The 27,111-nt window shown below is 50.7% G+C and overlaps 3 protein-coding genes across 9 annotated transcripts in view; 2 read left to right on the plus strand and 1 right to left on the minus strand.

The window, feature by feature from the left end:
- The first annotated feature begins 155 nt into the window (after positions 1-155).
- Positions 156-4,997, plus strand: SCLY (selenocysteine lyase). The gene is made up of 13 exons (XM_069023842.1): positions 156-354; positions 426-538; positions 609-709; positions 847-1,003; positions 1,282-1,409; positions 1,511-1,675; positions 2,004-2,110; positions 2,447-2,483; positions 2,819-2,902; positions 3,053-3,155; positions 3,335-3,410; positions 4,056-4,246; positions 4,765-4,997. The coding sequence occupies exons 1-12, from the start codon at positions 305-307 to the stop codon at positions 4,213-4,215; spliced, it is 1,281 nt and encodes a 426-aa protein (XP_068879943.1). The 5' UTR covers positions 156-304; the 3' UTR covers positions 4,216-4,246; positions 4,765-4,997.
- A 135-nt stretch (positions 4,998-5,132) lies between these two features.
- On the minus strand, positions 5,133-12,500 carry SLC35G2 (solute carrier family 35 member G2). Of its 3 annotated transcripts, none has more exons than XM_069023840.1 (3): positions 12,034-12,500; positions 8,057-8,131; positions 5,133-7,350 (listed from the first exon to the last, which is right to left on the minus strand). In XM_069023840.1, exon 3 carries the CDS (start codon positions 7,326-7,328, stop codon positions 6,099-6,101), a length of 1,230 nt encoding a protein of 409 aa, XP_068879941.1. In that variant the 5' UTR covers positions 7,329-7,350; positions 8,057-8,131; positions 12,034-12,500; the 3' UTR covers positions 5,133-6,098. The 3 variants fall into 3 exon arrangements, with proteins under 3 accessions (XP_068879941.1, XP_068879940.1, XP_068879939.1); XM_069023839.1 differs by having other exon boundaries at positions 8,057-8,219; positions 11,990-12,500; XM_069023838.1 differs by having other exon boundaries at positions 8,057-8,219; positions 11,965-12,500.
- Positions 12,501-12,997: 497 nt separating this feature from the next.
- Positions 12,998-27,111, plus strand: part of STAG1 (STAG1 cohesin complex component) — a 175,646-nt gene continuing 161,532 nt past the window's right edge. For 2 of the 5 annotated variants that reach the window (XM_069024272.1, XM_069024274.1), the window contains exons 1-2: positions 13,671-14,847; positions 17,796-17,874. The gene's annotated coding sequence lies outside the window, so the exon portion shown is untranslated. Of the gene's footprint in view, positions 13,069-13,670; positions 14,848-17,795; positions 17,875-20,620; positions 20,785-27,111 lie in introns of those variants that run through there. The other 3 variants (XM_069024271.1, XM_069024276.1, XM_069024275.1) reach the window with 3 other exon arrangements.

Genomic DNA, 27,111 nt, shown 5'->3' on the forward strand with positions numbered 1-27,111 from the left:
TGGGGCCGTGGCTGTGGGGCAGGGAGCGGGGATCTGATTGGTGGGGTCGTGGCTGTGGGGCAGGGAGCAGGGAGCTGATTGGTGGGGCCGTGGCTGTGGGGCAGGGAGCGGGGAGCTGATTGGTGGAGCTGTGGCTGTGGGGCAGGGAGCGGGGTGATGGGTGGCTGTGGGGCAGGGAGCAGGGTGATGGGTGGCTGTGGTGCCCCGGGCAGGGCAGGGGCCTGGTCCCCCTGTCTGTAACCCATGGTGCCAGGTTGGTGACGGCAGCGGGACGGTGACAGTGACGGTGACGGTGAGAGCAGCGATGGGCGCGGGGACAGAGCCGGCGGAGGCGCAGTGTGACTCATTGGAGGGGTGAGGCCCTGCCCTGCTCCCCGCTCCCCTGTGTGCCCCCCAGCACCCCTTATCTGCCCCTGCCCCTACAGGAAGGTCTACCTGGACCACAACGCCACCACCCCACTGGCCCCCGAGGTGGCCCAGGCTGTGTGGGATGCCATGTGCCAGGCCTGGGGCAACCCCAGCAGCTCCCACCCCACAGGTAGGGACCAGGACGGGCTGGGCTCTGTGGTGATGGGAGCCCATGGGAGCTGCCAGGTCTGGTTTTGCAGGCAGGAAGGCGAAGGAGCTCATCGGCAGCGCGCGGGAGAGCCTGGCCAGGATGCTGGGAGGCCGCCCTGAGGACATCATCTTCACCTCAGGGGGCACGGAGGTGGGAGCAGGGGGGACCCCCTTCCTGGGAATCCCTGCCCACCACCCCCTCTCCAGCAAGCAGCGATTAGGAGGGTGGGGATGAATGGTGCTGTGCTCCTTCTGAGCCTCCATTTTCCCTCTCCTTCTTCCCTTCAGGCGAACAACATGGTGATCCACACTGCCTGCAGGCACTTCCATGAGAGCCAGTGTGGGAGGGGGGACAGCCAGGGAACACCACATATCGTGACATCGAGCGTGGAGCATGACTCCATCCGCCTGCCACTGGAGCAGCTAGGGAGGGAGGGCCTGGCAGGTGAGTGGCACAGGCACAGATGGGGTTTGAATGGGGGTCTCTGCTGGTGTTTTTGGAGGAGGGCAAGATCCTGCATGCTCTGTGATGTTCCACTTTCTCCCGCTGGAGAAGGGCACCATTTTCCCCCTTGGTGCCCGCGTTCCCCCAGGCTGGATGTGTCACCTCCCTGCTCTGTGCCTGTGCTCCATACACTCCTGCCCTGCCCAGCAGGGCACAGGCCAGCCCCGAGCACCCTCAACCTACCCAGCCAACCTCAGGGCTTGTCTCCTGGCCTGCAGAAGCCACCTTTGTGCCTGTGTCCCCACGGAGCGGGCAGGCAGAGGTGGACGATGTCCTGGCTGCCATCCGGCCAAACACCTGCCTGGTCTCCCTCATGTTGGCCAATAATGAGACAGGGGTCATCATGGTGAGTGTGGGCAGTGAGGGGGATGGGGTGGGGACACCCTCACAAAGAGGCGGTGACAGGAGGTAGCAGAATGGGATGCAGACCCTTCTCCCTGCCACCAGCCCGTCGCGGAGCTGAGCCAGCGCATCCGTGCCCTCAACCAGCGCAGAGCAGCGGAGGGGCTGCCCAGGGTCCTGGTGCACACGGATGCAGCACAGATGATTGGCAAGGGGCGCGTGGACATGCAGGAGCTGGGCGTGGACTACCTGACCATCGTGGGACACAAGGTGTGGCCCTGCTGCTGGTCACCCTGTATGACATCTCTGCTGGGCTGCCAGGGGGACTTTGGGTGTCCCACACCTTCCTTGGTACCTCTCGGTGGCCGGAGTTCTCCTGCTGGGTGGGGCTCTGCAGACAGACTTCGCTCCTGCGGGAACCTGTCTGGGCTGGGGGGCAGGAGGCTGAGGATGGGGAAGAGCTCTGCAGCAGCCTGTGCCTGTGCGATGGGCAGGGGCCAGCCCTGGAGGGCACTCAGATTTGGGCAGGAGGGCAGGAAGCACTGTCAGTACTGTGGGTGTGTCAGTGCCCCCAGGGTCACCGTGGCTGTCCCCGCAGTTCCACGGCCCGCGGATCGGAGCACTGTACGCCCGCGGCCCCGGCACCGCCACCCCGCTGCACCCCATGCTCTTCGGAGGGGGACAGGAGAGGAGTTTCCGGCCAGGGTAAGGGGGCAGGTGGTTACCTGGAGAGCTGGGCCTCTGGCTGGTGGCCAAGCCACATGGGCTGCCTTGTCCAAGCTGAGCTGGCACTTTGTCACTTGCCAGCCTTGGGCAAGCAGCCCAGCATGGCAGGGAAATGGATCCATGCATGGAAACTCCCTGGAGCTCAGGCTTTACCAAGGGTGGAACCTCAGGGTGGAACTGCCTCCTTCTCAACCACCTCAGAGAGGTGTCCAGGACCCCCTGCCAGCAGTGAGGGGTCCCATGAGGGAATGTCTGTGTCTCAAGGTTGGGTTTCTGGTTTTTAGAAATAACTCACTGGTCCCTGTTCCCTTCCAGCACTGAGAACACCCCGATGATCGCCGGCCTTGGCCAGGTTAGTCGGGATGGGGTGAGCAGTGCAAACCCAGCACAGAGACTGCCACTTGTGCTCCCTGGTCATCAGAAGGGACAAACTTGGGATGTGGGAGGGAGGGTGAACTGGGAAAGGCGGTGGGGCTTTCTGGTGCCAGTTGAAGGAGGTGCTTTGGGGCGCTTGCTGTGGGTTTGCAGCCCTGGCAGTCACACAGCTCACATGGCACGGGGCACTGAGAGGGGACACAGGGGACCTGGCACTGCAGAGGCTGTTCCAGGCTGGGCTGACATCCCGGGGACCACGCACAGAGGGAGGTGTCCAAGGGTCACTGGTGGAGCCTGTCTGGCTGTTCTCAGGCTGCAGAGTTAGTGAGCAAGAACTGGGAAGCCTATGAGGCTCATATGCGGGATGTCCGGGATTACCTGGAGGCCACGCTGGAGGTGAGCAAATCTGGTCCCTTCCCGCACTCTCAGGCTGCAGGATGTGTGGCCTGGAGCAGGGTGAGTATGTCCCTCTGGCCATGCCCACCCCCTCATGAGGACGTTCCTCTTGGGAACCCAGAGAGGTTCACAGCCCTCCGATTTCTCCAGGCCTCCTTTGGGAAGCAGAGGATTTGCTTCAACAGTCACTTTAAGGGCTCCAAGCGACTCTGCAACACCTGTAACTTCTCCATCCTGGGCCCAGGCCTTCAAGGTAGCTCCTACCCTACTGCTGTCCCGTGATGGTTACGCACAGCCAAGCACCTGCCCCTCACAGCACCTGTGGCTGAGACTAGTGGGTGCTTGGCTGGTGGGCAGGGAGGTGAGGCAGGAGTAGTCCCTGGAGAGAGCCTTGGCACTGGGAAAGCTGTGCTTGTGTTGCTTGTGCTGCAGGACGAAGGGTGCTGGCCCACTGCAAGGTGCTCCTCGCCAGTGTCGGGGCTGCCTGCCACTCTGAGAAGGGGGATCGGTGAGCAGACAGCTTTTCCAGCCCTTAGGTGTCTTCCCAGAGGACAGCAAGAGGAAGGGATGGAAACAGGCAGGGAACGGGACAGGGGGTGGCTTGGGCAGCATCACCTGGAACAAAGAGGGTACAGGGTTTTCCAGAGGGGCTGAAGGGCTGTTACGGGGATTACTGCAGGAGACACAGCTGGAACACTCGATTGCTGCTCAGAAGGAGTTTGTCCCTCCCAGCTTTGGTGATCCAGCTGAGCTTGGAAGTACTTTTGAACTGCTGGCACTACCAGAAGAGAGCCTGCCTTGTGTCTGTGCCTGGCTCTCCTGCTCCAGCCCATCTTGGGTCTCCAGATGGCTCCTTTAGGGAATATGGGGACAGGGGTGCTTTTGGCCTGGTCTAGAGCAATGCCCTGTGGACCTGGCAGAGCTGCCAGCCCACAGGGACAATGGAACAGGTTCTTCTTAGAAGAGCCAGATTTCCCATAGGGCAACAAACCCAGTGGGATTGGGTGCCCCTGGAAAGCAAGTGGGGTGCTGTGCAGGGGACAGGTTTGCCTGGAGTGCATCTGCAGATGTGCTTCCTCACGCGGCTCAGTGAGGCTCCCTGCTGATGTGTGGGGCTTCCTCAGCTTCGAGCCCATCCTCTGCTGTGTTCCAGGCCCTCCCCGGTGCTGCTGAGCTGCGGGATTCCCCTGGAGGTGGCGCGGAACGCGCTGCGGCTGAGCGTGGGGCGCGGCACGGCACGGGCAGACGTGGACAGGGCTGTGCAAGATCTCGTGCAGGCTGTGGAGCAGCTGGAGCGGGACCCGGCCCCATAGACGCTGGAATTGCTCCCCGGACACCACTCAGGTTCTTGGGGTGGGCTCCTGGGTGTGAGCTGCCCATACCAGTCTGGGCTCAGGGGTGGCAGGGGGAGGTTCTGAGGAGGGGGCTTGGCTGCCTTGGGGCTGGAGTAGCTCCAGGGCTTGCCCAGGATTCAGCCTGTGCACAGTGGAGGCTTTTGGGGAGTCCTGCTGTGCAGTGCCCCTGGCTTGCCAGATGTACCCAGCTGGGTGCCTGCACATGCACGTGTTGACACAGCTGAGCCTCAGAGCTTGAGTCCCTGTAGAGGGACAGGCATGGAAGCCTGGGAGGAGGAGCCTCATGCCCTGGTTGCTTCCCACAAAGGAAGCTGTCCTGCTGCTTGAGCAGCCAGAGGAAGAAAGACTATCTGCCCCAGAGTGAAATAAGGAGCTGATAGAAGCACAGGAAGATTCTGGGCTGGGAACTGCTCTGCCCTAAGCTGCCAAAGGGATTTCTGGCGGGGCACAGCTTTCCCAGCACTGCTTCGCTTTACCTGCTCCCCTTTTCTTCTGTCTTTCCTACAGTGGGCAGAGCTCCTGTTGCCAGCTTCACCTGCTCCTCAAGGAAACAGTTGTAGGGGTGGCTGTGACTGTGCCAGCACCTGAGGGAACCCTGTGTGGCCCAGGGGGTCTCTGGCATCACCAACACTGAAGGACACAAGTGTCACATGGATCAGGAGCGTTGCCAGCTGGGCTGGCTGATGTCAGGGAACTTGGTCTCCCTGGGTATTCATAGGAATAAAAGTAATTCCTGCTGCTTTTCACAAGTAAAATGTATTTTCTGGGGGGGAAGCTGGACTGGTTGGAGCCATCTGAGTGGTGCCTTTTCCCTCACAAAACGCTCATGTCCCAGAACACAGGCACAGGCAGCTGCAGTGGGAGGTGCCTGCAGGGCCTGGTTGGCACAGAGCCCATGGACACAGATGCTGGCCTTTCTCTTTAGGGCCACACATTAGCGTGGCCAGGAATACTATTTGGACCCATAAAGCCCTGGGACTCTTTGCAAATCCCATGTCTCACTGGAGTTTCGGTACCCAAGCACCCTGTCAGTCACTGATCCTGCCAGGCTGGTCGGTTTTACCGTGCTGCTCACACCTCCATCTCAAATGCATTCTTTTATTTCTCCCTTTATTCCCCTCCCCTGGATAATAGTAAAAAACTCCTCTAGAAAAAGTGGTTCCATAGAAGGGATTTTGGTCTGCTTCAGGGCTAGATCTTTAATCTGTCATGGACCTTACAGTTCCTGGGGACCTTTCACAGTTGTGGCACAACTGGAGATTCAGCTTTTGGGGCTCTCTTTCCCCCACAGGACATCTGGGATTCCTACATTGTTTCAGACAGAAATTTAACCACAAAGCACAAAAAGCTTTACTGACTTCTTCTTTATACGTGCAGGAAATGCAAGTTCTAGCCACAGAAATTTAGCATTGCTCCATTTAGAATATGACAGCCAAAGCTTAAGAAGCATTACAGAGGAAATGACAATTCGGGTGACTGTTTCAGTGTTTTGCTGCTCATCTTCCTACTACCACAGAGCACACAAACAAAGAGTCACTTTTGAGTCCCTCTGTATTGCTTTATCCAGAGAAGGTCAGGAAGAGCTTGGCACGCATTTCAGTGGGCCAGCTTGTGCTGGCCGTGCACCCTGTGTGCTACTCTTTTGGGTATGACAAAATGTCAGTGGTTGTTTGCAGCAGAACAAATCCACCTGGCACGGGAGCCTGGAAATACCAACATTGCTATATCAGCTGAGAAGTGAAATGGCAGAGAGAGGGCCTGGCCACTACGCTCGGACACAGGAGTTGAAAGGAGTTACTTCCACATGGTCACAGCCAGAATCGGACATTCAAAACTAACATTCATTTAATGGACGAATCCACAATCTCCTGATAATCTTGCCTTCTTAAATCCTTCCAGGAGAGCTTATAACATGCAAGGAAAAAAACACTCACCAAAATAAGCACTGCTCCGACCAGATCACAAGTGCCTGGGAAGATGCGCAGCACAAGGAGCTGCAGGACCATGGCAATGACGATCTCCAGGTGCTGCACAGTGCTCACCAGAGCGGGGTGGAACTTGCCCAGGGCGTGATAGACGCCCAGGAAGGCTGCAGTGGAGCACAGGCAGATGGCAAGGAGATAGCTCCAGGTTTCCCCGTCCAGCGGGACGATTGGCTCTTGGAGCAGGAACATGGTGGACGCTCCCCACACTGTTCCCGTCCAGCTGAAGGTGAACAGCGCTGTCCACATGCTGATGCTGTCTTTGATGGACCTGTAGACTATCATGGAGAGGGCAGTGGTCAGACCAGCCATGACAGTCATGGTATAGCCAAAAGCTTCCTTCCAGGTGCTCAGCAAAGAGTTCTCCTCCTTAACAATGTTGGGGATCATGACCAGACAAACACCGAACACACTGCCAACGACAGTGACCACGTCTATATAAGCCATTCCTTCATCTATGAGTAAAAAAGCCAGAATGGCACTGAACACCGTGGTGGTGGCCCTCCACATGATGGTCCCATTGCTGGGGGGCACTATGGAGAAGGATGTGTAGGCACAGGTGATGGAGATGACATTGCAGACCCCGTAGAGGAACAGCCGAAGCCTGTAGCCTTTGGGGCCGAAGGGAGGCTCGTGGTGGTAGCACACAGCAGTGAGGGACAGCACCTGCAGGACCGAGCGGATGAAAATCAGCTCCAGAGATGGCACTTTGGAACGGTCAGAAATTAATCTCGTGATCAGAGCCACGCATCCGTGAGCCACAGCAGACCCAAAAAGGACTGCCCATGTTCTCCTGGACTGCAGTACATTTCCTTCAGGAAAGTGCTGAGATTGTCCAACCTCATCAGGTTTTGGCAGTTGTGCTGGCTTGGTGTCTATTGTACCAAAAAAAGTCTTTTCTCTCTTTTTCCCATCATTCAGTAGTCTTCTCTTAGGATTATCCTCCATAAATACTCCAGTATCTTCATTAACATCCTCACATCCCTCTTCTCCTGACTGCGGATAATGAGAGGTGTATTTCACTGTTACTGTGTTGGGATGAATTTTCACTCGCTTTTTGACTGGGTATTTTTGGGAAGACGTATCCATTTCCTTAGAGAAATGCCCTGGTCTTAAGGAAAAAAAAATGGAGATACACTGTTATTTAATGAATAGTGAGAGATTCATTAGGATGTAAGTGCTTTTAGTGTTCACAAGCTATTTTTATCAACCAAATCCAAGTACTAGTAGCCTGTTCCTGGTTTTGCTTTAATTTTCCACTGAGTTACTGCTGAATACCTTTGATGGCTGGGCCATTTGGATCTCCTTAAAAGTCAGCCATGGCATTTCACCTTAGTCACTAATTTTTGTAAAGAACATATTTTGTCATTATGTATGGTATGCATAATGAATTCTAGTGTATTCTAATGAGAAAGTTCTCTTGCTAAGCTTTTTACCCTGTAATTATGCATTATTGTTAATTGCTTGCCAGTGTTACAAGATGACAGGAGAAATTTGGCTGGAGGAGATGTCAGTAACACAGGGAAATAGGGAGCAGCCCCGGGCAAGTCAGCAGTTTGCATATGGATGACAACACATCTTTGAACCCCACTGTGACAGTGTTAAACCCTTCTGTCTCCTCGGCCATTTCCCACTACACAAACAGTGCTTGTGATTCGTGTGGGGTGGGGCAGATGTTTAATTCGGGCAGGGGTAGTCACTGAATGACTGTTTTCACACCATCGGTGCAGAGCCTTCCAAGTGAAGAGGCAGCAGGAGCAATGAAACCTTCCCTGCCTTCTCTTCACCCCAGCAAATAAAACCTGTGCAGACCTTACCTGTGACAGAGACATTCGATCCCAAGGCAGAGGGGGAAAAACACCTCTTCATCATCTACATCTCCGATGGGCTGTCTAGACAGAAAGAGCAGGTGCTCTCAGGTAGCAGGGAAGGTTACAACCACCTCGGCACAGAAAGTAAAACCCAAGGAAGGCTCAAACCCTTTAGATGGAGAGAAAGCAATCAGTGGCATCTTGTCAAACCCACTCCCCAGCCATCTCCCAGCATTACTGAGGGAACTGATCCAAAGAACAAGTGGTGGTTTGTGAACATAAGGTTCCTACAGCTCGACAGCAAGCCAATCCACCCTCCCGTGCCTGCTGTGCTGCCCCACGGGCTGCAGAGGAGCGGAAGCCCGGGAGGACCCATCCTCCCCGCCCGGAGATCCCTCCCCCGGAGCCCAGCCCTGCCAGCAGCAGCAGCAGCAGCTTGGCCTCTGCGGTGGCACCGCGGGATGGGTACAGACAGTCCTTGTCCCCAGGGAGGACCGCAGCGTTCCTGGGGGTCCTGGCGGTGCAAGACCACAGCTGCTGGACAATGGGCTGGACGCCAGGACAGCGGCTTGTCAGGGAGAACACGGGTCCAAAGGCAATGGTAAAGTGCGGGCAATAGTTCCTCACAGAAACACTGAAAATACCGTGGCCAGGTTCAGCCGTGCTGTTTTCTGTGCCTGTGATCTGTGACAGCCAAGCACTGCCTGTGTTTCTGGCAAATTAATTTACATGAGAATGGGACAGTCTGCCTTTTTCCTCACAGGCTGAGTGTTCATTAACCCCCTGCTACACCCCAACTGAGCTGCAGCCGAGTCCCTGCTCTCCTCGTAGGGATGGACGGGAGTGGGGACACGGGCGGGGACCAGTCCCAGCTCTGGAGGTAGCAGCAGCAGCACCTGCACAAGTACCAGGGGCTGAGGACCCTCTCGAGTCCCCCCTGTCTCTCAGGAGGCCTTGCCCAGCACTGCTGTTCTGGTTTTTCTGCTGCCGACCCAGCGCCAGAGCACGCCCAGCACCCCCTGCACGGTGAAGAACATTCCAGGGTGTCCACGGGCAGCTTACTGGGCAAGGAACTTGAGAACGAGCAGCTGAACGCCAGGGAGAGTAAATAGAGCTGAGTATCAACTGTGCTAGCGGGCACTTCAAACAACCCATCAAACATTTACCAACACCTGCCAGAAATCTGCCCCGGGCTCACCTGCCACCTTCACTTTTCCTCCGGTTAAATTGTTCATTTCCGAATCTTTTAACGTGCAAATGCAAACCGCACTGAGTGAGCCCAGGAAGGCAGTGATTTTCACCTGCACAGCTTTTCCTACCTAGCGCTTTCATTGTGTTACAGTTCTGCCTTGCAGCCTTAAAAAAAATCTTGCTTTAAGGCACAACATACTGGATCATGAATAAAATAAGTAGGAGGAAAAGAAGACAAAAATGGACGATAGGAATTATTATTAGAGTGTCAGTAGAGCACTGGGTAACCTCATTCATTTCGTTAAGAAACAGCTGAGTAAACGCTGCAACTGTTCTGAAAACAAAACCGAAATAGCTCATTTGTTACCATGAGCATACAACGGTAATTTTTTTGCTTCCCGGCATTAGATTACATTTTCTTTCAACGGGTAGCTGCAAATTCAACACAACAGTTGCAAATGTAGCACTGGACCTGTGCAATGTGTTCAGGGATCTCTCTGGAGGAAAACAATAGATGGTGAGCACGTAGCTCAAAATGGCTGTTCTGCACAGAGCTGCTCCCTCAGGACTGCTCAGCTCGGAACCTGAACAGCCGGGAGTCTGGAAAGTGGAAGGGCAAACACGTGTGAAAGGCAGGAGATGGGAAGTAATAAAGACCAACAACAACAACAACAAAAAAAACCCAAACCAGGAATGCTTACCCGAAAATTTCATTTTCCCAACTAAATACTGAGTGTATGACAAATGCGATGCCAACCCTCCCACAGAACATTTGTTTGTAGTCTTTGGTGACCTTGCTTTTCTTAACCAGTGAGATTTTCCATAGAGATTGAGATTAGGACATATCCCAGATCCATTATGTGTGCCCCTGACACAAATTTAAAATAGACAGAAATCAGCACAGCCTATAAAGACAACTTGCTACTTCTCTTTCTGCCCGTGCCTTTTGTGGAGGTGACACGAAGCTTTTATTTTTCCTTCATATCTGGAAACAACATGGCTTATTTGCATTTTCTATTAAAACACAAGTTGATTTTGAATGAAGTTTAATACAAGGCTGAAGATGAAGCACTATGCAAAATTGTCAAGTTATATAACAGAACAAACATTCCCAATTCAGCCTGGGACACCCATTTAAATTACCAGCTCATTGAAATCTCTGACTGCCAAGTGTGAACCCTGTTTTCCCTTGGGGGAACAAATAATCACTGTATATTCAATAAATGGCACAGATCATCGATAGAATACAAAGCACGACTCTTTTAAAAGAAAAAAACCTCCAATACTCCCCTCCTCTCCTGCCTCAATCACTGCAATCTACCTGGTTAGCCAGGTAGAAATAGGTGATTATCTGCCCGAAGACTGCTGGGGGTCAGAGCCTGACCTCTCCTGTGCCTGAAGGAATGATGGCTTTGAAGTCTGGTGATTCTAACCACCAATCTTCAGTAAACCCACAGAAAAATACTCTCATCTTCTGCCAGATTGGTTAAAATCAGTCAGGCTACTGAGGTGTTATTATGAAAGACTCACAGACACGGCAATTCCAGCCATGGATAGGGAGTCAGGAGTAAGTCAGCTACCCCTGCGCCTGAAAGACAGGCCCCACAGGAATGCTTCTTTGCCTCTTCTGTGGAAAATCCCCCAATCCTGACTGGATCAGGCTGAGATTACCAGAGGGCTGTGAGCAGTCTCTACAGGATAACTACAGACTGACAATTCTCCCTGAATATCACACGTAGGAAAGACCCACCCACCCCTGGAAACCCACGGAACCGACTGAACTCATGCCACCTTCACTAAGCACTTGTGTGCACTGACTTCTCAGCAAAAGCAGTTTTCTTTTGATTCCTTATCAGGTGCAGGAAAATCTCCTAAAGCCCATTTTCAGCACCATTAAACCACCTGGAGGTCCTTGGGTGCTTCATACTTCAGGCAACTGCACATCCCAAGGGATCTACACTCATGTGGTGTATGAATACCTTCTCTTTCTAGCCAGGTTGACATAAATCAATTTGATTAAAAATACATGCAAAGAAACTCAAGTCTTTATTAAAATTTAATGAATAGCAAAAGGTATTTAAGAAAATGAAGGAGCAATTACATGAAAGGAGTTTTTAGCACTTAAAGACAAGAGCAAACATTATATACAAACCAACAAAGCAGTATCCCGTGTCTTCAAATTAATTGAGTCACGTCCAGCAGCCTGAAGGAAGAGCCAGTACAACCTTCACTGAATACAAACACAAACCTTACACTAAAGTCCGACCAGTTGTCGGTGCATTCCTGATAGTATTTTGCTACCCAAAAAACGACCTCTGTTTGTGCTAGCTCACTGAAGCAATCACATTTAATGGGATATACGTTTAATTCCCCTTGCTTTCTTTATTCTCTTGCTGAATACGGGCTCCATTTGTGGCCGTTTCCATGAAAAAATACTATTTTCTAATTTCTCCATTCATGCCTGTTGCCTGGTGCAGCTCCCACCTCTGCAGCAGCAACACTTGCATTAAGTGTTTTTGTGAATGATTTTGGGAGAAGAGCCACTTTGCCGGCAAACTTCCCATTCCAAAACCCCTTATCTGAACAAACCCCTTCAGATCGCAATTCCAGGCACGGGGGAAAGAACAGAGCATACATTAACACTGAAATATAGTCCCCTATAGCACAGGAAACCAGGAAAACAGCTCAGTTAGATGTAAGAAAGGTTTTAAGAGGTACATTACAATGGGGTGAAGCACGAGACGGCACCTTCGGGTCCACGACAGCAGATGACAGGTCGAGATTAGAGATACCTCGCTCACTGCTTTGGATCCTCTCCCAACAATCTGCAACCCCTGGCAGCCAGCGGTGCGTGCGGGCTGTGCAGGAGGGGACAGCCGCCTGCAAAGGGACCGAGCCCGGGAGCGGTGCGAGGAGGGCGGCACCAATCGCGATGGCTGGCAACTGTCGCCGATAAGAGGGCACTCGTCAGAGGACGCGGGGCGTCTCCATGGGAACCCCGGCAGCGGCTCCAGCAAAGCCCCTCCGGGCAGGAGCGGGCGAAGGGCGGTGGCTGCCGGGGCTCGGTCCTCGCCGCGCCGCGCCCCCCGCGCCCGCCCCCGCCATGGCGGAGAGCGCCGGCCCCGCTCGGCCCCGCACACATCACTATCACTGCCACTGTCACTGCCGCCGCCCCGGCGCCGCGGGGCCCACCCACCCCTCCGGCCGCCGAGGAGCCGCCGCGGGCTGGGAAGGCGCTCCGGCCCACGCTGGGACCTCGCCCCTGCTCTGTCGCCACAGTCACGACCCCCTTCCCCCGCCGGTGTCCCTGTCCCCGCCGCTTCACGGAGACTGCGCCCGGCCCTCGCTGTGTCGCGACAGACCGCCAGCGTCACTGTCCCCGCCGGCTCACTGGGCGCGGGGCGCGCCCCCGCTCTGTCACGACAGTCGGCCCCCCCCCCCCCGGCCGGCGGTGCTCGTGGGCGCGCGGCGCACGCGCGGCCGTTTCCGCGCGAAAGACGTTTTCCCGCGTGCCGCGCGCGCCGGGGCGGGGCCGCTCCCGCCCCTTCCTCCCCGCGCGGCGGCGGCGGCGCGGGGCCGGGCGCGCGCGGTGCGGCGGCGCGGGCGGCAGGGGGCGCTGCGCGCCCGGCGCGCGGGGCGGCTGCGCCGTGGCGGGTCGGAAATGCCGCCAGGTGGCGGTTTAGGATCGCGGCCCCGCTGAGCCCCGCGCGGGCCCCGCCAGCGCCGCCGCCCCGGCCCCGGCCCGCGCCCGCCGGACCCCGCGCGCCGCCGCCGCTCCCGCAGCGCTCCCGGGGCGCTCCCGGGGCGCCGCCGCGGCGCGGCCCGAGGTGAGCGCGGCGCGCGGGGAGGGAGCGCGCGGGAGGCGCCGATCCAAGATGGAGGCGCGAGGGGCGGGGGCAGCGGGGCCGGGGCCGCTCGCTCGCTCGCTCGGTCTCCGCGGCGGCCGGGCCGGGAGCGGGCGCTGCCCGTGCGAGGAGAGAGGAGAAGGGGAGGGGAGGGAAGAGGAGGCGGCGCGGGGCGGGGCGGCTCCTGCCGGAGCAACGGGTCCCCCGGGCGCGGCGCTCTTCGCCGCCATCTCATTGTCCCCGACGGGGCTTTGCCGGGGGCGCGGGGCCGAGCCGGGCCGGCCTCCCCCGCCGCCGGGCCTGCGCCCCGCTCCGGGTGGCGGCGGCCGCGGCGTGCCCGCGGGGGCGACGGGGGATGCTCGGGCGGAGCGGGGGTGGCGCTTCCGCCGCGCGGGGCTCGGTGGCGGCGGCCCTCGGCCGGCCCCGGGCGGCGGCGGAGGAGGGAAAGTTCCGGGAGCCGGTGGGCGGCCCGACCCGCCTTTGGCCCGGCCCGGCCCGGCCCGCCGCCGGGACCCGGCCCACTGGAGCGCCCGGGCCGCCCGAGCGCCTGGCCCGAATCCAGGGGGGCCAGGCCGGGGTGCAGCCCCGGGGCCGGGGAGCCCGCCCGCCGCTCCTGTTGCTCATCCCCGAGTTCCCAGTGCGGTGGCACCGGGGCGAGCGGCCGCCCCTTGGCTGGCCCGGGGCACAGAGCCGTGTCACGCAGTCGTGGGGCTGCCCCGAGCTTTGAGTGGGAGAGGCAGCGCGCTGAGCCCCGGGGGCAGCGCGACCGGAGCCGGGATCCAGGGATCCATGGCTCCGGGAGCGGCCAAGTGCAGGCGGTGCCCTCTGACCGGTGCTGGGAGGGGGGGAGAGGCACAAAACCAGGTTGGGGTCCTGCGCTGCTCGGCTCAGACATGGCAAAGGTTGTGCTTGGAGGAGTGGAAGGCTTCGGTGGTGGTTGCTGGTCACTGGGTACCTGGCCCATGCTGGGAAGTGGTGGACAGCCGCACTCTGCTTTCCCTGTGTTCCTGGGATGGAGCAGGGAGTGTGAGCAGTGGTTGGGACGAAGTGTGACTTGGGAGAAAGAAAATAGTTGTAGTGTCCATAGAGCAACTTAAAGGGACGTGACTGCCAATACCAGTGTCAAAAAACTTAGTTTCTCGGAAGACACTGTGAGTTTAATTAAACTAAATTGAGCTTCTTTGTAAGTATTGATTATTTCAGTTGTGTTCCACACAGTTCTGTAGCTGCACAGAGTTAGTCTAGTGATAGCATCTATTGTTGAGGTTGTTGAGGAATGAAAAACCTTATCCAGGTCACACGACCAATGCAACTGTTCTTAAACGGTGTCCTGCGTTTGGTGGGATGGATGACATTAATGTCTGGCTTCAGTAACTTTTCCATGTTATTACACTAGTGAAGAAGGAGTGGTGTGAGAGAAGGATCAATGCAGATTCTCTGGATCCAAAGCAGTTTGGTTTTGTCTAGTGCTATAGCGAGGTTGTTTGATGGGTGTTTCTACAGTATAACCCATCCAGCCATGAAGAAGTCACTGGGCCACAAGGCAGTGTGCAGGTTGTCTGTCAAAAGGTGTTCTGACCCTGTGAAGAAGTTTTTCCTATTACAGAATTAGAAGCCAGTTTATTCTCTCTTTATATTTTTTTTTGTTTTCTTTCTGACTCAACTCTGATGACTTTTTGTTGGAAAGCCTGAGAAAATACACGTCAGGGTGCAGAGAGTTTTGAAATGACACGCCAACCCGTGATGCAGCAGGATTTCCTGGTGAGCTGGAGCAGGGGGGCTGACTTCAGGGTTGTGATTAATCTGAGAGGGTGTAATTTTTACTGGCTGCTCAATAGAGAGTGTGCAGCTGGAATTCTATGTTGGTGCTGCTGATGGACGTGGATTTACAACAGTGGGAGTGGGAAGTGGCAACAAAGCTTTTCTGAAGCTGGGTGAACAGTTAGTGCCAGTTCTGGAGGTTCAGAGCACTTCATCTCTAGCCCCTGTGTCCAGAGGACTGGAGCCCATGGTCTCTGGTGCTTCCTGACATTTTACAAAGTGCTAGAGTTGACTAGTTGACTGAGGGACAGCATTTCTGGCCAGATGTCCACACCCAGTCTGCTGTGGTCTGAAGCTGTGAGGGCAGCTGAAACCCTGGTACTGGAGCCGTGGCTGGGTGCTCTGAGCTTGTCAGCTCCTGTCCCTGTCCTTAGCCTGCCCTTCATGTTGTGCATACTTGTATGTGACTTCTTCTGCAACTGCAGTGCACCTTTTGAGAGTTGAGAAGGTTTGTGAACATTATTATAGCTCATATTTGGATGCATTGACAAAATTTTTTCCTTGCGATAGTCAGAAACTCAACAAGTGAATATTTTTGATTTGAAAGAACAACATGTACCTCGAGTTTGTGCTGGTGACTGTGGAATCTCTTGTTTCTTTCCCTTGGTTACAAAGACATGCTCTGGTACAAGTTGGCTAAATACTGGTAATTTAAATAACATTTTAGTAGGCAAGCGGGCCCATAGAAGTGTAAGGATTCAGTGAGAGAAACGCTGAATTGTGATGACTTTCTAAGAAGAGTCCTTTTACTGGGACGAGCCCATGCCTTTACGGTAACATTGTGGTTTGTTTTCTGGTGACATGCACAAAAAAAAGCCTCTCACACCCTGCTGAGAATTGCAGAGTACCAGATCTGTAGTTACTCCAAGACATAGTGAAAGAGGCAAACTCTACTGAAGCTGTGAAGGAATGTTAAAGCCAGAATTCAGATGCAGCACTGCTGAATGGCTGATCGGCCTCTCTGGGATCTCTCCGTGCTGCACCTTGGAGTTTTGGGATGAGGCTCTGGCTTCCAGTGCTTGGAGTCAAACCCAGAAGGTGATGCTGAATCTGGTGCCAAGATAAGGAAGTGCCTTATCTAAAGCTGCTGTATTGACTTCAGGACTTAAAATGCCAGCCCACATCTGCAAGATACTTCCTGCTTTCTTTCAAGTTTTGGGGATTTACTTGTAGTCACTCTCATTTATCAGTGGAGCTCTGAAACTCCAATTGCACGGTTTCATCTCCTGCTTGCAGTGCCACTGTGTCTGCTCATTTGGTTAAAAACAGAAAGGAGTAGAGTTGGTTTTGTTCTTGGAGAAGAAAGGGAAATCCTACAAAGTTTGAGTTCATCAGCAGATAATTGTTTTGTTGTTTCTACCCAGGGCATCTGGGGATATGCAGTATTTTGCTTTCCTGTGCTGATGTAGTTTTGTTGGTGTGGGTGTTCAATATGTGATCAGAACACAGAAACCTATTTCTTTGTTCCCTTAGAAAATAAGTGGTTTTAGAGAGCGTTGCTATGACCCTCTTGCAACTTTTCAGTCTGAAAATATACTTTCAAAATAAGTGTTGTTTTGTGAAGGTGCACTGTGATTTTTTTTTTAAAGGCAGAACTCACCTTCAGCTTGCTGAAGGGAAGGAACTGCAGAGGGAATCTTGTTCTTAGTTGGGATTTTGTAGCAACTTGCTAATTTAATTTCTGACATGTCCTGTTGAAAGTCTGACTGTAGGCAATGGTTGCAGCACCTGACAGCTTGTGTGTCACTGTGAGAGAACACCCAGGAACTCGGGTGCTCTCCCTGTGGTTTGAAGGAACTGTGCTCCTGGCTTTGCCACATTTCCTTGTTTGCATCCCTGCAGGCATTTTATAGTTTGGAAAATGCTTTTTAATGATAACAGTGTGCTTGAGATAGCAGCATGCCTCGGACAAGAGATCCATCAGGGCCCAAACAGTGTCACCTGTGTCCTGTTCTGAACTGTAGGTTCAACATGACCTTGGTAAATTTGGTAACTCTGCCTTAATTTCGGAATATGTGAGGAGAAAATGCCTATTTATAAATGCAGCTAATTCCATATGCAGTACAAGTGGTGCAGATACAAGGCTTTTCATGCCTTCAGGCCCGTGACTTTGGTGGGTGCTGCTCTCTGTACCCAGAGCTGGGAGCACTGGCTGGCCAAGGCTCTCAGCACCCAGTCCCTGCCCTGCTGCTCATCCTGCCCTGCTGCTCATCCTGCCCTGTGGGGAATTGGATCTTTAGAGACACAAAAAGGTGTGGTGGGACAGGCTCTCAGCCACAGTTGTCAGCATTATTAGACATGAGCGCTTGATGTGGGAGTGTATTGTGAGCTCCAGTCACACAGTTCTTAATCATTTATTAATAATTTCTTTCAGAATTAGGAGCAGGAGGTGGAATTCTTAAGCCTGTCCCCCTTCAGCTGAAGGGCAGGTTGTTTCAGGTGGTTCCCAAAAGTAATGTTTTACTAGAAAGCAGCATGAGGCAACATCCAGCCAACTGCGTTCTTTGCTGTGCAAGGTTTCAGCAGCAGCTATGTTATTTATTCTATAAATAAATCTAGTGAGTTTATATTCTGTAACTCTACAAATAGCAGGCTTGTATTATATTGGCAGGTTAGCTGAATGAAAACAGCGTTGACAGATTGTTCAGTTCATAGGAAAAAGATATTTCTTTGTAGAGTTACACAGGGATTATCCTGTGTGTCAGAAATGTTTCTAAATGTCAAATGTTTTTCTACAATAAAATAATAAAAATCAAAACAATTAATCTTGGATACACTTTTACATATTAGAGCATAGCACGTGGTGGTATTTTTTGAAACCAAATCAAATAACAAGCTGAGTATCTATTTGCTCTCCCCCACATAAGGGTTTCTCTCTCTGCTTTTAGGGTTATAATCCCCAAGGACCTGGAAGATACCAACATGTTTGTGTTTATAAGTGGGAAATGAAACGTCGTTTGCAAATGGGTAATGAATTCCACCTTAAACGCATGCTCAGTGTGCCAGTTTTGCATTGTTAATTTCTAGATCTGTTCATTAAGACCACATGAGCTGGTTGCTGCTAGTGGAATTGCACAAGATGGTTGAGCTGCTCTGCCAGCCTGCCTCAGCTGAGAGAGATCTGTGTCTCCACAGCTGCACAGCTCTCCCTTCCCTTTGTGCTGCTGCTGGCTTGACCTTCCCTGGAGCTGAATTCCCTACCTGGCAAGCTCCTCTGCTTGGGAGGGAGGTTTTTCTGCCCAGTGAGTGAATCAAGTCAGGCTGTCAGAGTCAGGAGTTGACAGAGGTGATGCAAGGTCAGTGGCAGGAATACTTTTGGAGAAAAATGGTCCTGGAGATGGGGATCCTTCAGGTGGGAGGTTCAGGTTGACTCAGCTGTGCGTGGCTGTGCTCTGGGTGTGGATGTTCAGCAGGGAGCCAGCCCATGGCTCTGTGTGAAGTTGGGGTTCTGTGGGTAACTCTAAGCTTCACTGAATGCCCCCTGCCAGCTCTGCTGTCTGCAGCCTGTGTTTGTTCTTCCCGTCTTTGGGGCTGGTCCTGCCTTACCAGAGTAGCCTGGTGCCATCAGCACAGTGTTGGCATTCTCCTTCTCTAGATGGAAGAGCTCACACTCGCAGTATCACGGGGTTGTTTGGCTTGGAAGGGACCTTACAGATCATCTTGTTCCACCCCCTTGGGGACACCTTCTGCTCCAAGCCCCGTGTTCCCATGGGACACCCCTGCTGGCCTTCCTGTGTGGTCAGAGATGACCACTTGGTCTGCTCTGTCTCCTCTCTCTTCCCCAGGTAACCTGTCCATGCAAGGCCTGTTGTTGCCATGGCAGCTGAACGTCTTTAAGGGCCTTTTCTGAAGAATCTTGTTAAATGTCTCTTGGAAATTAAATAAAGTACAGTCCACTGGTGTAAGGGAGGGCCTTGAGAGAACTCCTGTGTGGAACTTGGCTTTCCTGTACAAAAGTAAGGTTCATTTCCCTGTCTAAATGCTGTAGTTTATTTAGTTGCCTGCAGATCTGTTTTCTAGAATAGTTTCTACTAAATTAGGCTCACTAGACTGTAACATCAGAGTGTTAGGTGAGAAAGTAAACATAAATGTAAATTGTGTTCAAGAGTAAGCACTGCTTCAAGCAGTAGAATTTTATTTTGAAGGCTGTTTTTTTTCTGTTCACTTACGTGGCTTCTTTGGTAGTTTGGTATCTGATAGTTTTGTTTTTCCCATATCCTTACTTTAACAGGACATTGCTTGTGGGAGAGGAATTAAAAATCTGTCTTCTAAGAAATGAATATTTTTAACAATAGAGGGGTACTTACATATTTTGTGATCTCTGTTTTCCTGAGTTCAGTGGAAATTGGTCCATGCACTGATAATTTTTGATAGAGGAGATGGAGACAAGGACAGAGAGAAGGATATATACACAGAGTACACTCCTGTAGGCCTGTTCCTGTTAGATACTGGGCTTAAAGGAACCCAAACAAATGGTTGCAGTGTTACTGTAAAACAAACAGTGTAGCATAGGGAGTGCAAATCAGCACTGCACAGATCATTCTTGCACACAGAACTGAGCTTGGAGGGACTCCTGCCTTTGGCTGCCTCCAAACTGTGCTCAGCCATCTGTAACCTTTGTGCCTGGCTGTACAAAGTGCTCTGGGAATGGCAGTGAGAGTGGAGAAGGAGAGCTCCAGTGGTAAGGGAAGCTCTTCCCCAGGCTTGGCCACAGTTTCGGGTACTCTGCCCTTTGAGTCTTAGATCATGGCTTGTTTATTCTTCACCTCCTTTCAGTTCCACCATTCCAGTGTTTCCCTTAAGCTCTTTGAGGCTTTTTCTGTTTTAGCACTAGCTGATTGTTCTGCTTGTATTCACATAAATCAAATAGAATTCACCTATAATGTGTCCTTTCTCATCCCTCTGAAAAGGGTCAGTGGAGCTGGTCAGAAGAAATGGCATAATTTCTGTGGGTTTGTGCATCTCTTTTGCTTCCCTAGTCAGAGGAGTGATTTTTTTTTTTTTTTTTTTAATACCTTTTGTTTCTGTAGGCTCCCTTTGGAGCAGTTTTCTGTGCCAAAGCAGTAAGATGGAGCTGAAATTTAATTCCTGTTTCAAAATGGTCTAGGGAAGTTTTGAATACTAATCATTGTGCTGCTGTACAAGATACTGGACACGCTCAGAACCTGGAGAGGTGTGTTTCAGAATTGAACTCTTACACTTAGTTTTCTTCCCAAAAGGAGCCAGAGAAGCTGCTTGTTTTTGCTTTGCAAAGCAAAGTTTTACACACTCGAGTTCATGTTGGTGGAACTATAAACCACCAGCATCAGGGACAGAAAGCACTGGTGTGGGGGCTTATGTAAATCCTGTTGCCTGATGTGGGTATCAATCGGGAGTTCCTTGTCTTGGGGGCAAATGTTTGTGAATGCCAGAGCCATTACAGCTGGGAGGACAAGCCTTTTCCATTGGTATGCCTTACTTTTCTGATTTCTCATTGCTGGTTGTTGATTCAGAGCTGTTGGTGTCCTGGTAGAAAGCTGAGAAGGAAAGACAAGGGCTAAGAGAGAAGGCTGAGGGATGACAGTCATGGGAAGCGGAGTGTCACATTTGAGGGGTGGAGGGAGGAGTTGTCACTTGTAGCTGCCATTATTTCCTGGACATTTCGTTTCCCCTAGGCAAATGTGTTTTTACAAAACTGCTAAGACTTGAATGTTATCCTTTTCTAAACTTCCAGAATATTTTCTTGGCGATCTCTGCCAGTGAGGATTGCCAGGCCTTTTGCAAGACTGTGGCATTCATCAGCATCGTCCATAGCATTCGTGCAGGACTTGGAGCCCCTGTGAAATGCCAGGAGGTACCACCAGCATTTTCTGCTGTAAATTCTGAGCTGTTGGCAGGGTATGTCACTGATGGAGTTTTACTGTGAAGTACACAGCTGAGAATAACCTTTCACATCTTCCTTGCCCATAAATTTTTGGCAGTCAGCTCCTTTGTTGTCTGTCCCTCAAACAACTTCCTTGACCTAAAGTAATGCTTTGATAACACCCACATCCAGAGTTGAGCTATTGTGTCTGCCTCTGTCCTGAAGGCCACGTGTTGTTCCTCTTTGTAACTCGTGCTTGTATTCAGGCCGATGTCAAAAGATAATGACTTTGTGTGGCAGTGGTCACAAAAAGCATTCAGCATGTGGGACAGTCAGCTCTGATTTGTAGTTCCCAGTTCTGATCTCTTCCCCCACAGGCCTGGTAAATGACAAGTAGCACCACTGTGAAGTGTCACAGAGTGCCACTGGAGATATTTGTCCTGCCAATCCCGAGCCTCTGTGCAGGTTTGCTGGTACTGGCCCATATGAGCCTGACGCAGGGAAGAGCTTGTGGAACTAAGCTGTCATGGAACAATTACGTAATTAAAGAGCATGGGAATGTACAAAACCAGTGACTTGCAGCTCTCCAGAAGAAATAAATTCATGGTGAGCTCTCTTTGCACCAAACGAGGCGTCAGGGGTGAGGGGAACAGGCTGTTCCCGGTGCGTGATGGGGGCAGGTGGTAGAGAAAGTGGTGTTGTGCAAAGTAACTGCAGCTCCTGAAGTTGCTTGTTTTATATATATATGTAAGAAAGAGGTGTCCTTTTCAATTTCTGGTCAAGCTCTTGCTGGTGTTGGTGGCATGCCAGGTTCTTTGAGGGAAGACCCAAGAGCAGCACGAGTGTCTCGAAGCAGTGTAGGAACCGTCCTGCCCTTCCCGTGGCTCCTGCATCTGACATCGCTGTCAGAGCTCCCTGAAATGGGGCCTCAGTTGGGAAGACAAAAAGCTGTGGGGAAGGAAGGGAAGAACATGCTGGTGGAAGGCTAGAAATGATCTGAATATCATCTTACATTCACCACACTTGCCTATTAATAGCCAACAAAGAACAAAAATTTAACACACAGGGCAGCCTCATTTGTATTATTTTTCCTCAGCTGTAAGCTCAGGCAGTTTGGGACTTGGTTGCTGGGGATTCTTTTTAATCCTCAAGGGGAACGTTGGTTTTTGCATTGTTATAGATGGCTCAGATGAGCATGCCTGTGGTTGAGATGGGTATTGTTAGGCAGTTACTCCCATCTTGTTCCAAATAACACATGCCTCTGACAAACCAACTGTCCTGACTGGAAATTCCTGTGTTAAGTTTTTAGCTGCAGATTGGTTATGTTTGTGGTGTTCCAACAAAACTTATTCAAATTGGTTTTTGAATATGAGATTAAGGATTTTTTTTTTTTTTAGGTGTGGTAAATAAGCATTTATTTTTTCTAAGGATTTAAGTGGGAAATTCCTGCTTAGTTTTCATGCTTTAGGGTAAAGGCCTCTGGCTTTAATGAGATTGTTGTTACTTAGTTGTTAAAAAAAAATCCACATATCGTGGCCATTTTATAATTGTCTGCAAAATAGTAAGTGGTAGTAGCTTGGTTGGACTTGGAGATCTCTTTCTTGCGGATTTTGTAGTTGTGCAGGTTGTGCATAGGAGCAGGTTGTGTGTGCTACACGGACAGCAACCTTCACTGCATCCTTCCAGCTCTGGGGGAAGGACAGGAGTTTGACAGGCATCAGTCTGCTATTTGTGAACAGAAGCTATTCCTGAACACCAGGCTGTGTGAGGCATAACTCCCCAGGTTTGGAAACCAGGCTTTGATTTATTGGTCTCTTGCCATAAAGTTGCCAAAAGCTGGATCTTGTCAGTCGGGTGTCTTTTGTGCTGTATCCTTGTTTCCTCCAAAGCAGGCAATTTACTGAGGGCTCGGATAAGGAACAAATGTTTTTCCTAACTTTGTTTAGGAGAGAACATTTATTTTGGATGAAATCTCCCAGAAGAGCTTGAACAGACACCGGATGGGAAGATCAGTAAACCCAGCAGGATATAACAACATCGTGTGCTTGGGCAGTTGAGAATGTCACCGTGGAATATGAGCTAAAGAAGCAAAGTCAGGTGCTCCTAACCTGGCTGAGAGCTGACTGATGGTGTTGAGATCAGAGCTGTTGGTGCTCAGCGTACATTCTGAGGGTGCACAGAAGGGTGCACATACAGAATGTCTCAGTTTGGCTGCAATCCCAGGTGGAAGATTCCTCTCTTTGGGGCTCTTTGGTCACTTTGTCATGTGAGTGTCCATGCTCTCACCACTCAGTGGCTCTAATACCATTTCCCCCCTTAGTTTAAAATGTCCTGATCATACATGATGAGAAAAATTGACACCACCCTGCCCCCATCACGTTCTTTTCCTTGCAATATTTTTTCCTTACCCTGCAGCTGATAAGAATTTTCTTGTATTACCAGCAGAGATTTAATCTTGCAGTATGATTTCTTGAGGACCACTACCCAAAGTGTTGCAGTGGTTAATAGTTTCATATAATACCTGCTCTGCAGTTTCTACTCCTGGCTTTCAAGTAGAAGTATTCTATTATTTAGTCCTGTAATTATTTTCCTTTAAGAGCAGTATTTCATTTTTGAAAAATTGCAAAGCATTTATCACTTACACGTCTCCATCCTCTAACTGAGATGTGCTGTGTTGTGAGAATAGGTGCTAGAAAGACTTTACTGTTGGGGTTTTATTTAATGAAAGAACTGGTACTGGAGTGTGTTTTTCTCTAATTATTTTATTTGATTTTTTTTCACTGATTTGTTTTGTACATTGCTGGAATCTCTAGGGACACAACTCTTAAGTCCAAACTCATCTTGCTTTTACAGCCATTAAGGGATATTAAAATTGTAGACCTCTGTCCAGTCTTGTGTTTTACTGGAACAATGGACTTGTACTAGGGTGGTTATTTATTTACTCTTACTTTTGTCACTCTTCCTGGGCTTTCTTTGTTCCTGGAAGAATACGGAACAAAAAAAAACAATGGAGAGAGAGCTTGAGTTAATCCCTTTGTCTGTTTTGGGGTGAGACAATTTACAATATTCTTGACAGCTGCTTGTCTAATCTCTTAATTGCTGGAAATTTCACTGCATTTCCTAAGCAGCTTATTCCAGTGCTGTATATTCTTACTGACTGGTTTGTTTCCAATGTTTAACTGACACATTTTGCAGTTAACTTTTGGGTTTTATTTTGTCATAGTGAGCTATTTCTGGTGTACCTGAATGTCCATAAGCTGTCTTTTTTTTTTTCCTTGAGTTCTAACACAAACTGTGTCTTTGAGTTTCTCAGTGTTTCCTCCTACCTCTGGTTTTCTTGTCCTCTGACCCAGCTTATTGCTTTGTAGACTCACTCCTGTCAGTTCATATCCTGAAGCCTGGGCCCCCAAACTGGGCACTCTGCTCTGATGCTGATGATTTAGTAGTGTAAGGTGGATTGTTCTTCATTTATCTATTTATTGTGATGAGCTCTTCACAAGAGTCCCTTCCTCTTCCCTCATCCTTTTGTTTGTCATTCAAGGAAGTCTTTGCAGGCCATCCCAGGGGTTGAGAATCTGCCTTAGCCTGTGCTTGGGTATCTGGAGTCACTCTGGATTTCTGTCACCGAGAGGCACGGTCACCCTTGTCACAAAGGGAGGGATGAAAGGAACGGGTACTGGCCTGTGACGGGGGCAGCTTGCCCTGTGTGGCTAGCACGGGCTACAGCACAAACACTGGGTCAGTCCTTGGCTGGGATGGCATCAGACAGGAGCCCAGGCTCTCCCCTTGCTGCTGGCGAGGAGCGAGATGACACTGCTGGCTGATGCAGCTGCCTGATGCAGTTGTCTGTGCTGTCATTTGATTAGCTGCAGTCTTCAATATTCATGAAGAGCACTGAAGAAAGAGGCTGCCTTGTTTGTTCAGCATCAAGCTGTTGAAAGCATACATGGAACATCGGTTCCTCCACATCCTTTGATTTCAAATGCTGCTTTTTTGTTATTATAAAATGGTACAAGCCTTCATGATGACTTTGACAATACGGAAAGAGGACTTGGTTTTTTGTGGTATAATAGCAGCTGTAAGAGAAAAAACTGGGAAAGAAAATTAAAAGATGTTAAAAAAGTGAAAAAGGGATGCATTTAATGTGAGTGTAATATGTGTGTTTCACAGACTTGCCCTAAAATTTTCCTAGGAAACAGCTGTCTTCCAGCATGGACAACATTTAGAGCTTTTGTTTCTTCCAAATAGTAGGTACATTTTTGTACCAAGCAGAGATGTTTTGAGCCTTGAAACCAGTCTTCTAGTTCTGACATCATTAGCAACATTTATTTATTGTCTGTTTGGATCCTGGATTCTTCTTATCAAAGCATTTGTTCCCTATCAGTTTATAATCTTCAGGGAATAACTTCAGACAGATCTGCTTTGCTGCTCTGCTGTTTTAAGTGCACGATTATTTAAAACTTGGATTTCACTTCTTGTTTGCTTATTTTGAAACTGCCTTTTGCTGTGTTTTACAAGCTAATTTGTCATGGCACTACATTGGTAGAGGTGGGATGAAAATTTAATTAATTTATAAGTAAATAAATGGAACTAGATTTTACTTTCTAGGCTTTACTGAATTTTGGTCACTCAGTAGCTTTATATTGATAAACATACCTAACCTTTTTTTTTAATTACTTTTTTGTCCTCAGTGCTTTCCCACCTCTTGTTTTTTAGGTGGCAGTCAGGGCTATCACCTTTGCTGCCCTCTTGTCACCCCCAAGTGTCTCCTTTTGACTGATAAGCCTCTCTCCTCTCCACCCTTGTCGCTGCTTCCTCTCGGAGCAGTTTGGCTCCTGCTTGGAGCACAGGGTTGTGTGCCTGGCAGGGCTGGAGATTGTTCCAGGCCGTGCCTCGGGGAGGGGTCAAGTGTTCCACGCAGGTCTGGGATAAACCGGGGCTATTTTGAGTGTCCCTTAGCAGCCACGGTGCCGCCTGCCTGTGCCAGCTCATCAGCAGCCGCTGTACTTGTACAGGTGTTCTGGGAGCACCCTCGGGGAATTTGACAGCTTTTAGTAGCTAGTTTGTCAGCAGATAAACGGGACCTTGAGTAGCATAAAAGCGCAGGGGACAGTGGGTGGACAACCTTCCTTTGGTGGCCCGTGCCCTCACTGTGCAGCCGCAGCTCGCCGCTGCTCTGCCGGGGGTGTTGGTAGGGCTGTGTGGGAAGACAGGGATCTGCCTCTGCGGGGCAGAGAGGACTCTGTGTGTTCCCAACTCAGTGGTTGGGAATTGGGCTGCTGAGGGGTGGGCTGGAGATGCAGATTTGGTTCTGTACTTCTGTGGCTCCTAGCCCGATGGAGCACGCTTTGTTGTGTAGTTGGGCATTTTGGTGAGTGGGGCAGCACAGAGTACAGCAGGAAATGAGTGACTGCTCAAAGAACCTGGCTAGTTCTCTGGGAATATGGCTTTCTTCCCTATCATTGCAGCTGGGAGGCCATCAGCACTTTATTCTTCCCGTGTACCTCCCAGGGAAACTCATCTCCATGATTACATCACTTATCTTACTGATATATCTCCCTTTTTAATAGACTAGGAAGAGCCTTGTCTTCAATCTCTCACTTTCCCTTCTAATAGCCCTCAAATATCCAAGGAAAAGAAAAGTCAATTGTTGTCGGATCTCTTGAGAGTTCGGCACTGCATGTGTATGAGGTGCTTGAGCTTTAACTGTTGTAATCAAAATCCAGTCAGTCTTAGGATATCTTTCTCTCTGGTTTCATCCTTGTAGTGCACAATTCTGCCAGTTTCTCTTCTGCTCTGTTCTCTGTAGACTGCAATATTTTGAAGAATCCTTTCCTTGATCAAGCTCCAAAACCGTTTTCCTGCCCCTCCTCTTCTCAGTGGCTGTATATAAGTTCTTGGTTAACAGACTTGACAGTTTACTGTTAAAACAAGAAAAAGTTTGTGTTGTTTTATTACAAACTTGTAACTCTTTCTTATCTGAAACTAAAGTAAGAAATTTAAGAAAAAGAAACACTACAACAGAGCAAAACAACAGCCAGTGGGAAGGGGAAGCTAAAAGACTAAATATGGGGTATAACAACTCAAGGCAGAATTTCTTGCTTCTCACAGCCAAGAACTGGATGTGGTGTCAGGAATCTCACCAGCTACCTGACAGTGGTTTGTCCCTGAAATCATCTTTGCTTAGGAACTTTTAGACCTTAAGGATTCATTTTCCCCTGTAACTTGGGGGCTCTGCTCAAAAAATGGGTGACTGACTTTAAATGCTCATTTCAGTCTTACCTTGCTCTACTAATGTCAATTGTTTGTTGACTTAAGGAAACTGTCTTATGTTTGCAAGTCAGTATTTAACTACTGTGCTA

This window comes from Aphelocoma coerulescens, chromosome 9 (genome assembly GCF_041296385.1).
Source record: "Aphelocoma coerulescens isolate FSJ_1873_10779 chromosome 9, UR_Acoe_1.0, whole genome shotgun sequence".
NCBI lineage: Eukaryota > Metazoa > Chordata > Aves > Passeriformes > Corvidae > Aphelocoma > Aphelocoma coerulescens.

What these genes read in the sequence shown, in the direction of transcription:
- SLC35G2 (XM_069023840.1), bottom strand. Translation starts at nt 7,328, where the DNA reads ATGGATACGTCTTCCCAAAAATACCCAGTCAAAAAGCGAGTGAAAATT.
- SCLY (XM_069023842.1), top strand. Translation starts at nt 305, where the DNA reads ATGGGCGCGGGGACAGAGCCGGCGGAGGCGCAGTGTGACTCATTGGAG. An exon ending in CAGCAGCTCCCACCCCACAG is followed by an intron (nt 539 to 608) that starts GTAGGGACCAGG and finishes CTGGTTTTGCAG; the next exon opens with GCAGGAAGGCGAAGGAGCTC. An exon ending in CCTGGGCCCAGGCCTTCAAG is followed by an intron (nt 3,156 to 3,334) that starts GTAGCTCCTACC and finishes CTTGTGCTGCAG; the next exon opens with GACGAAGGGTGCTGGCCCAC.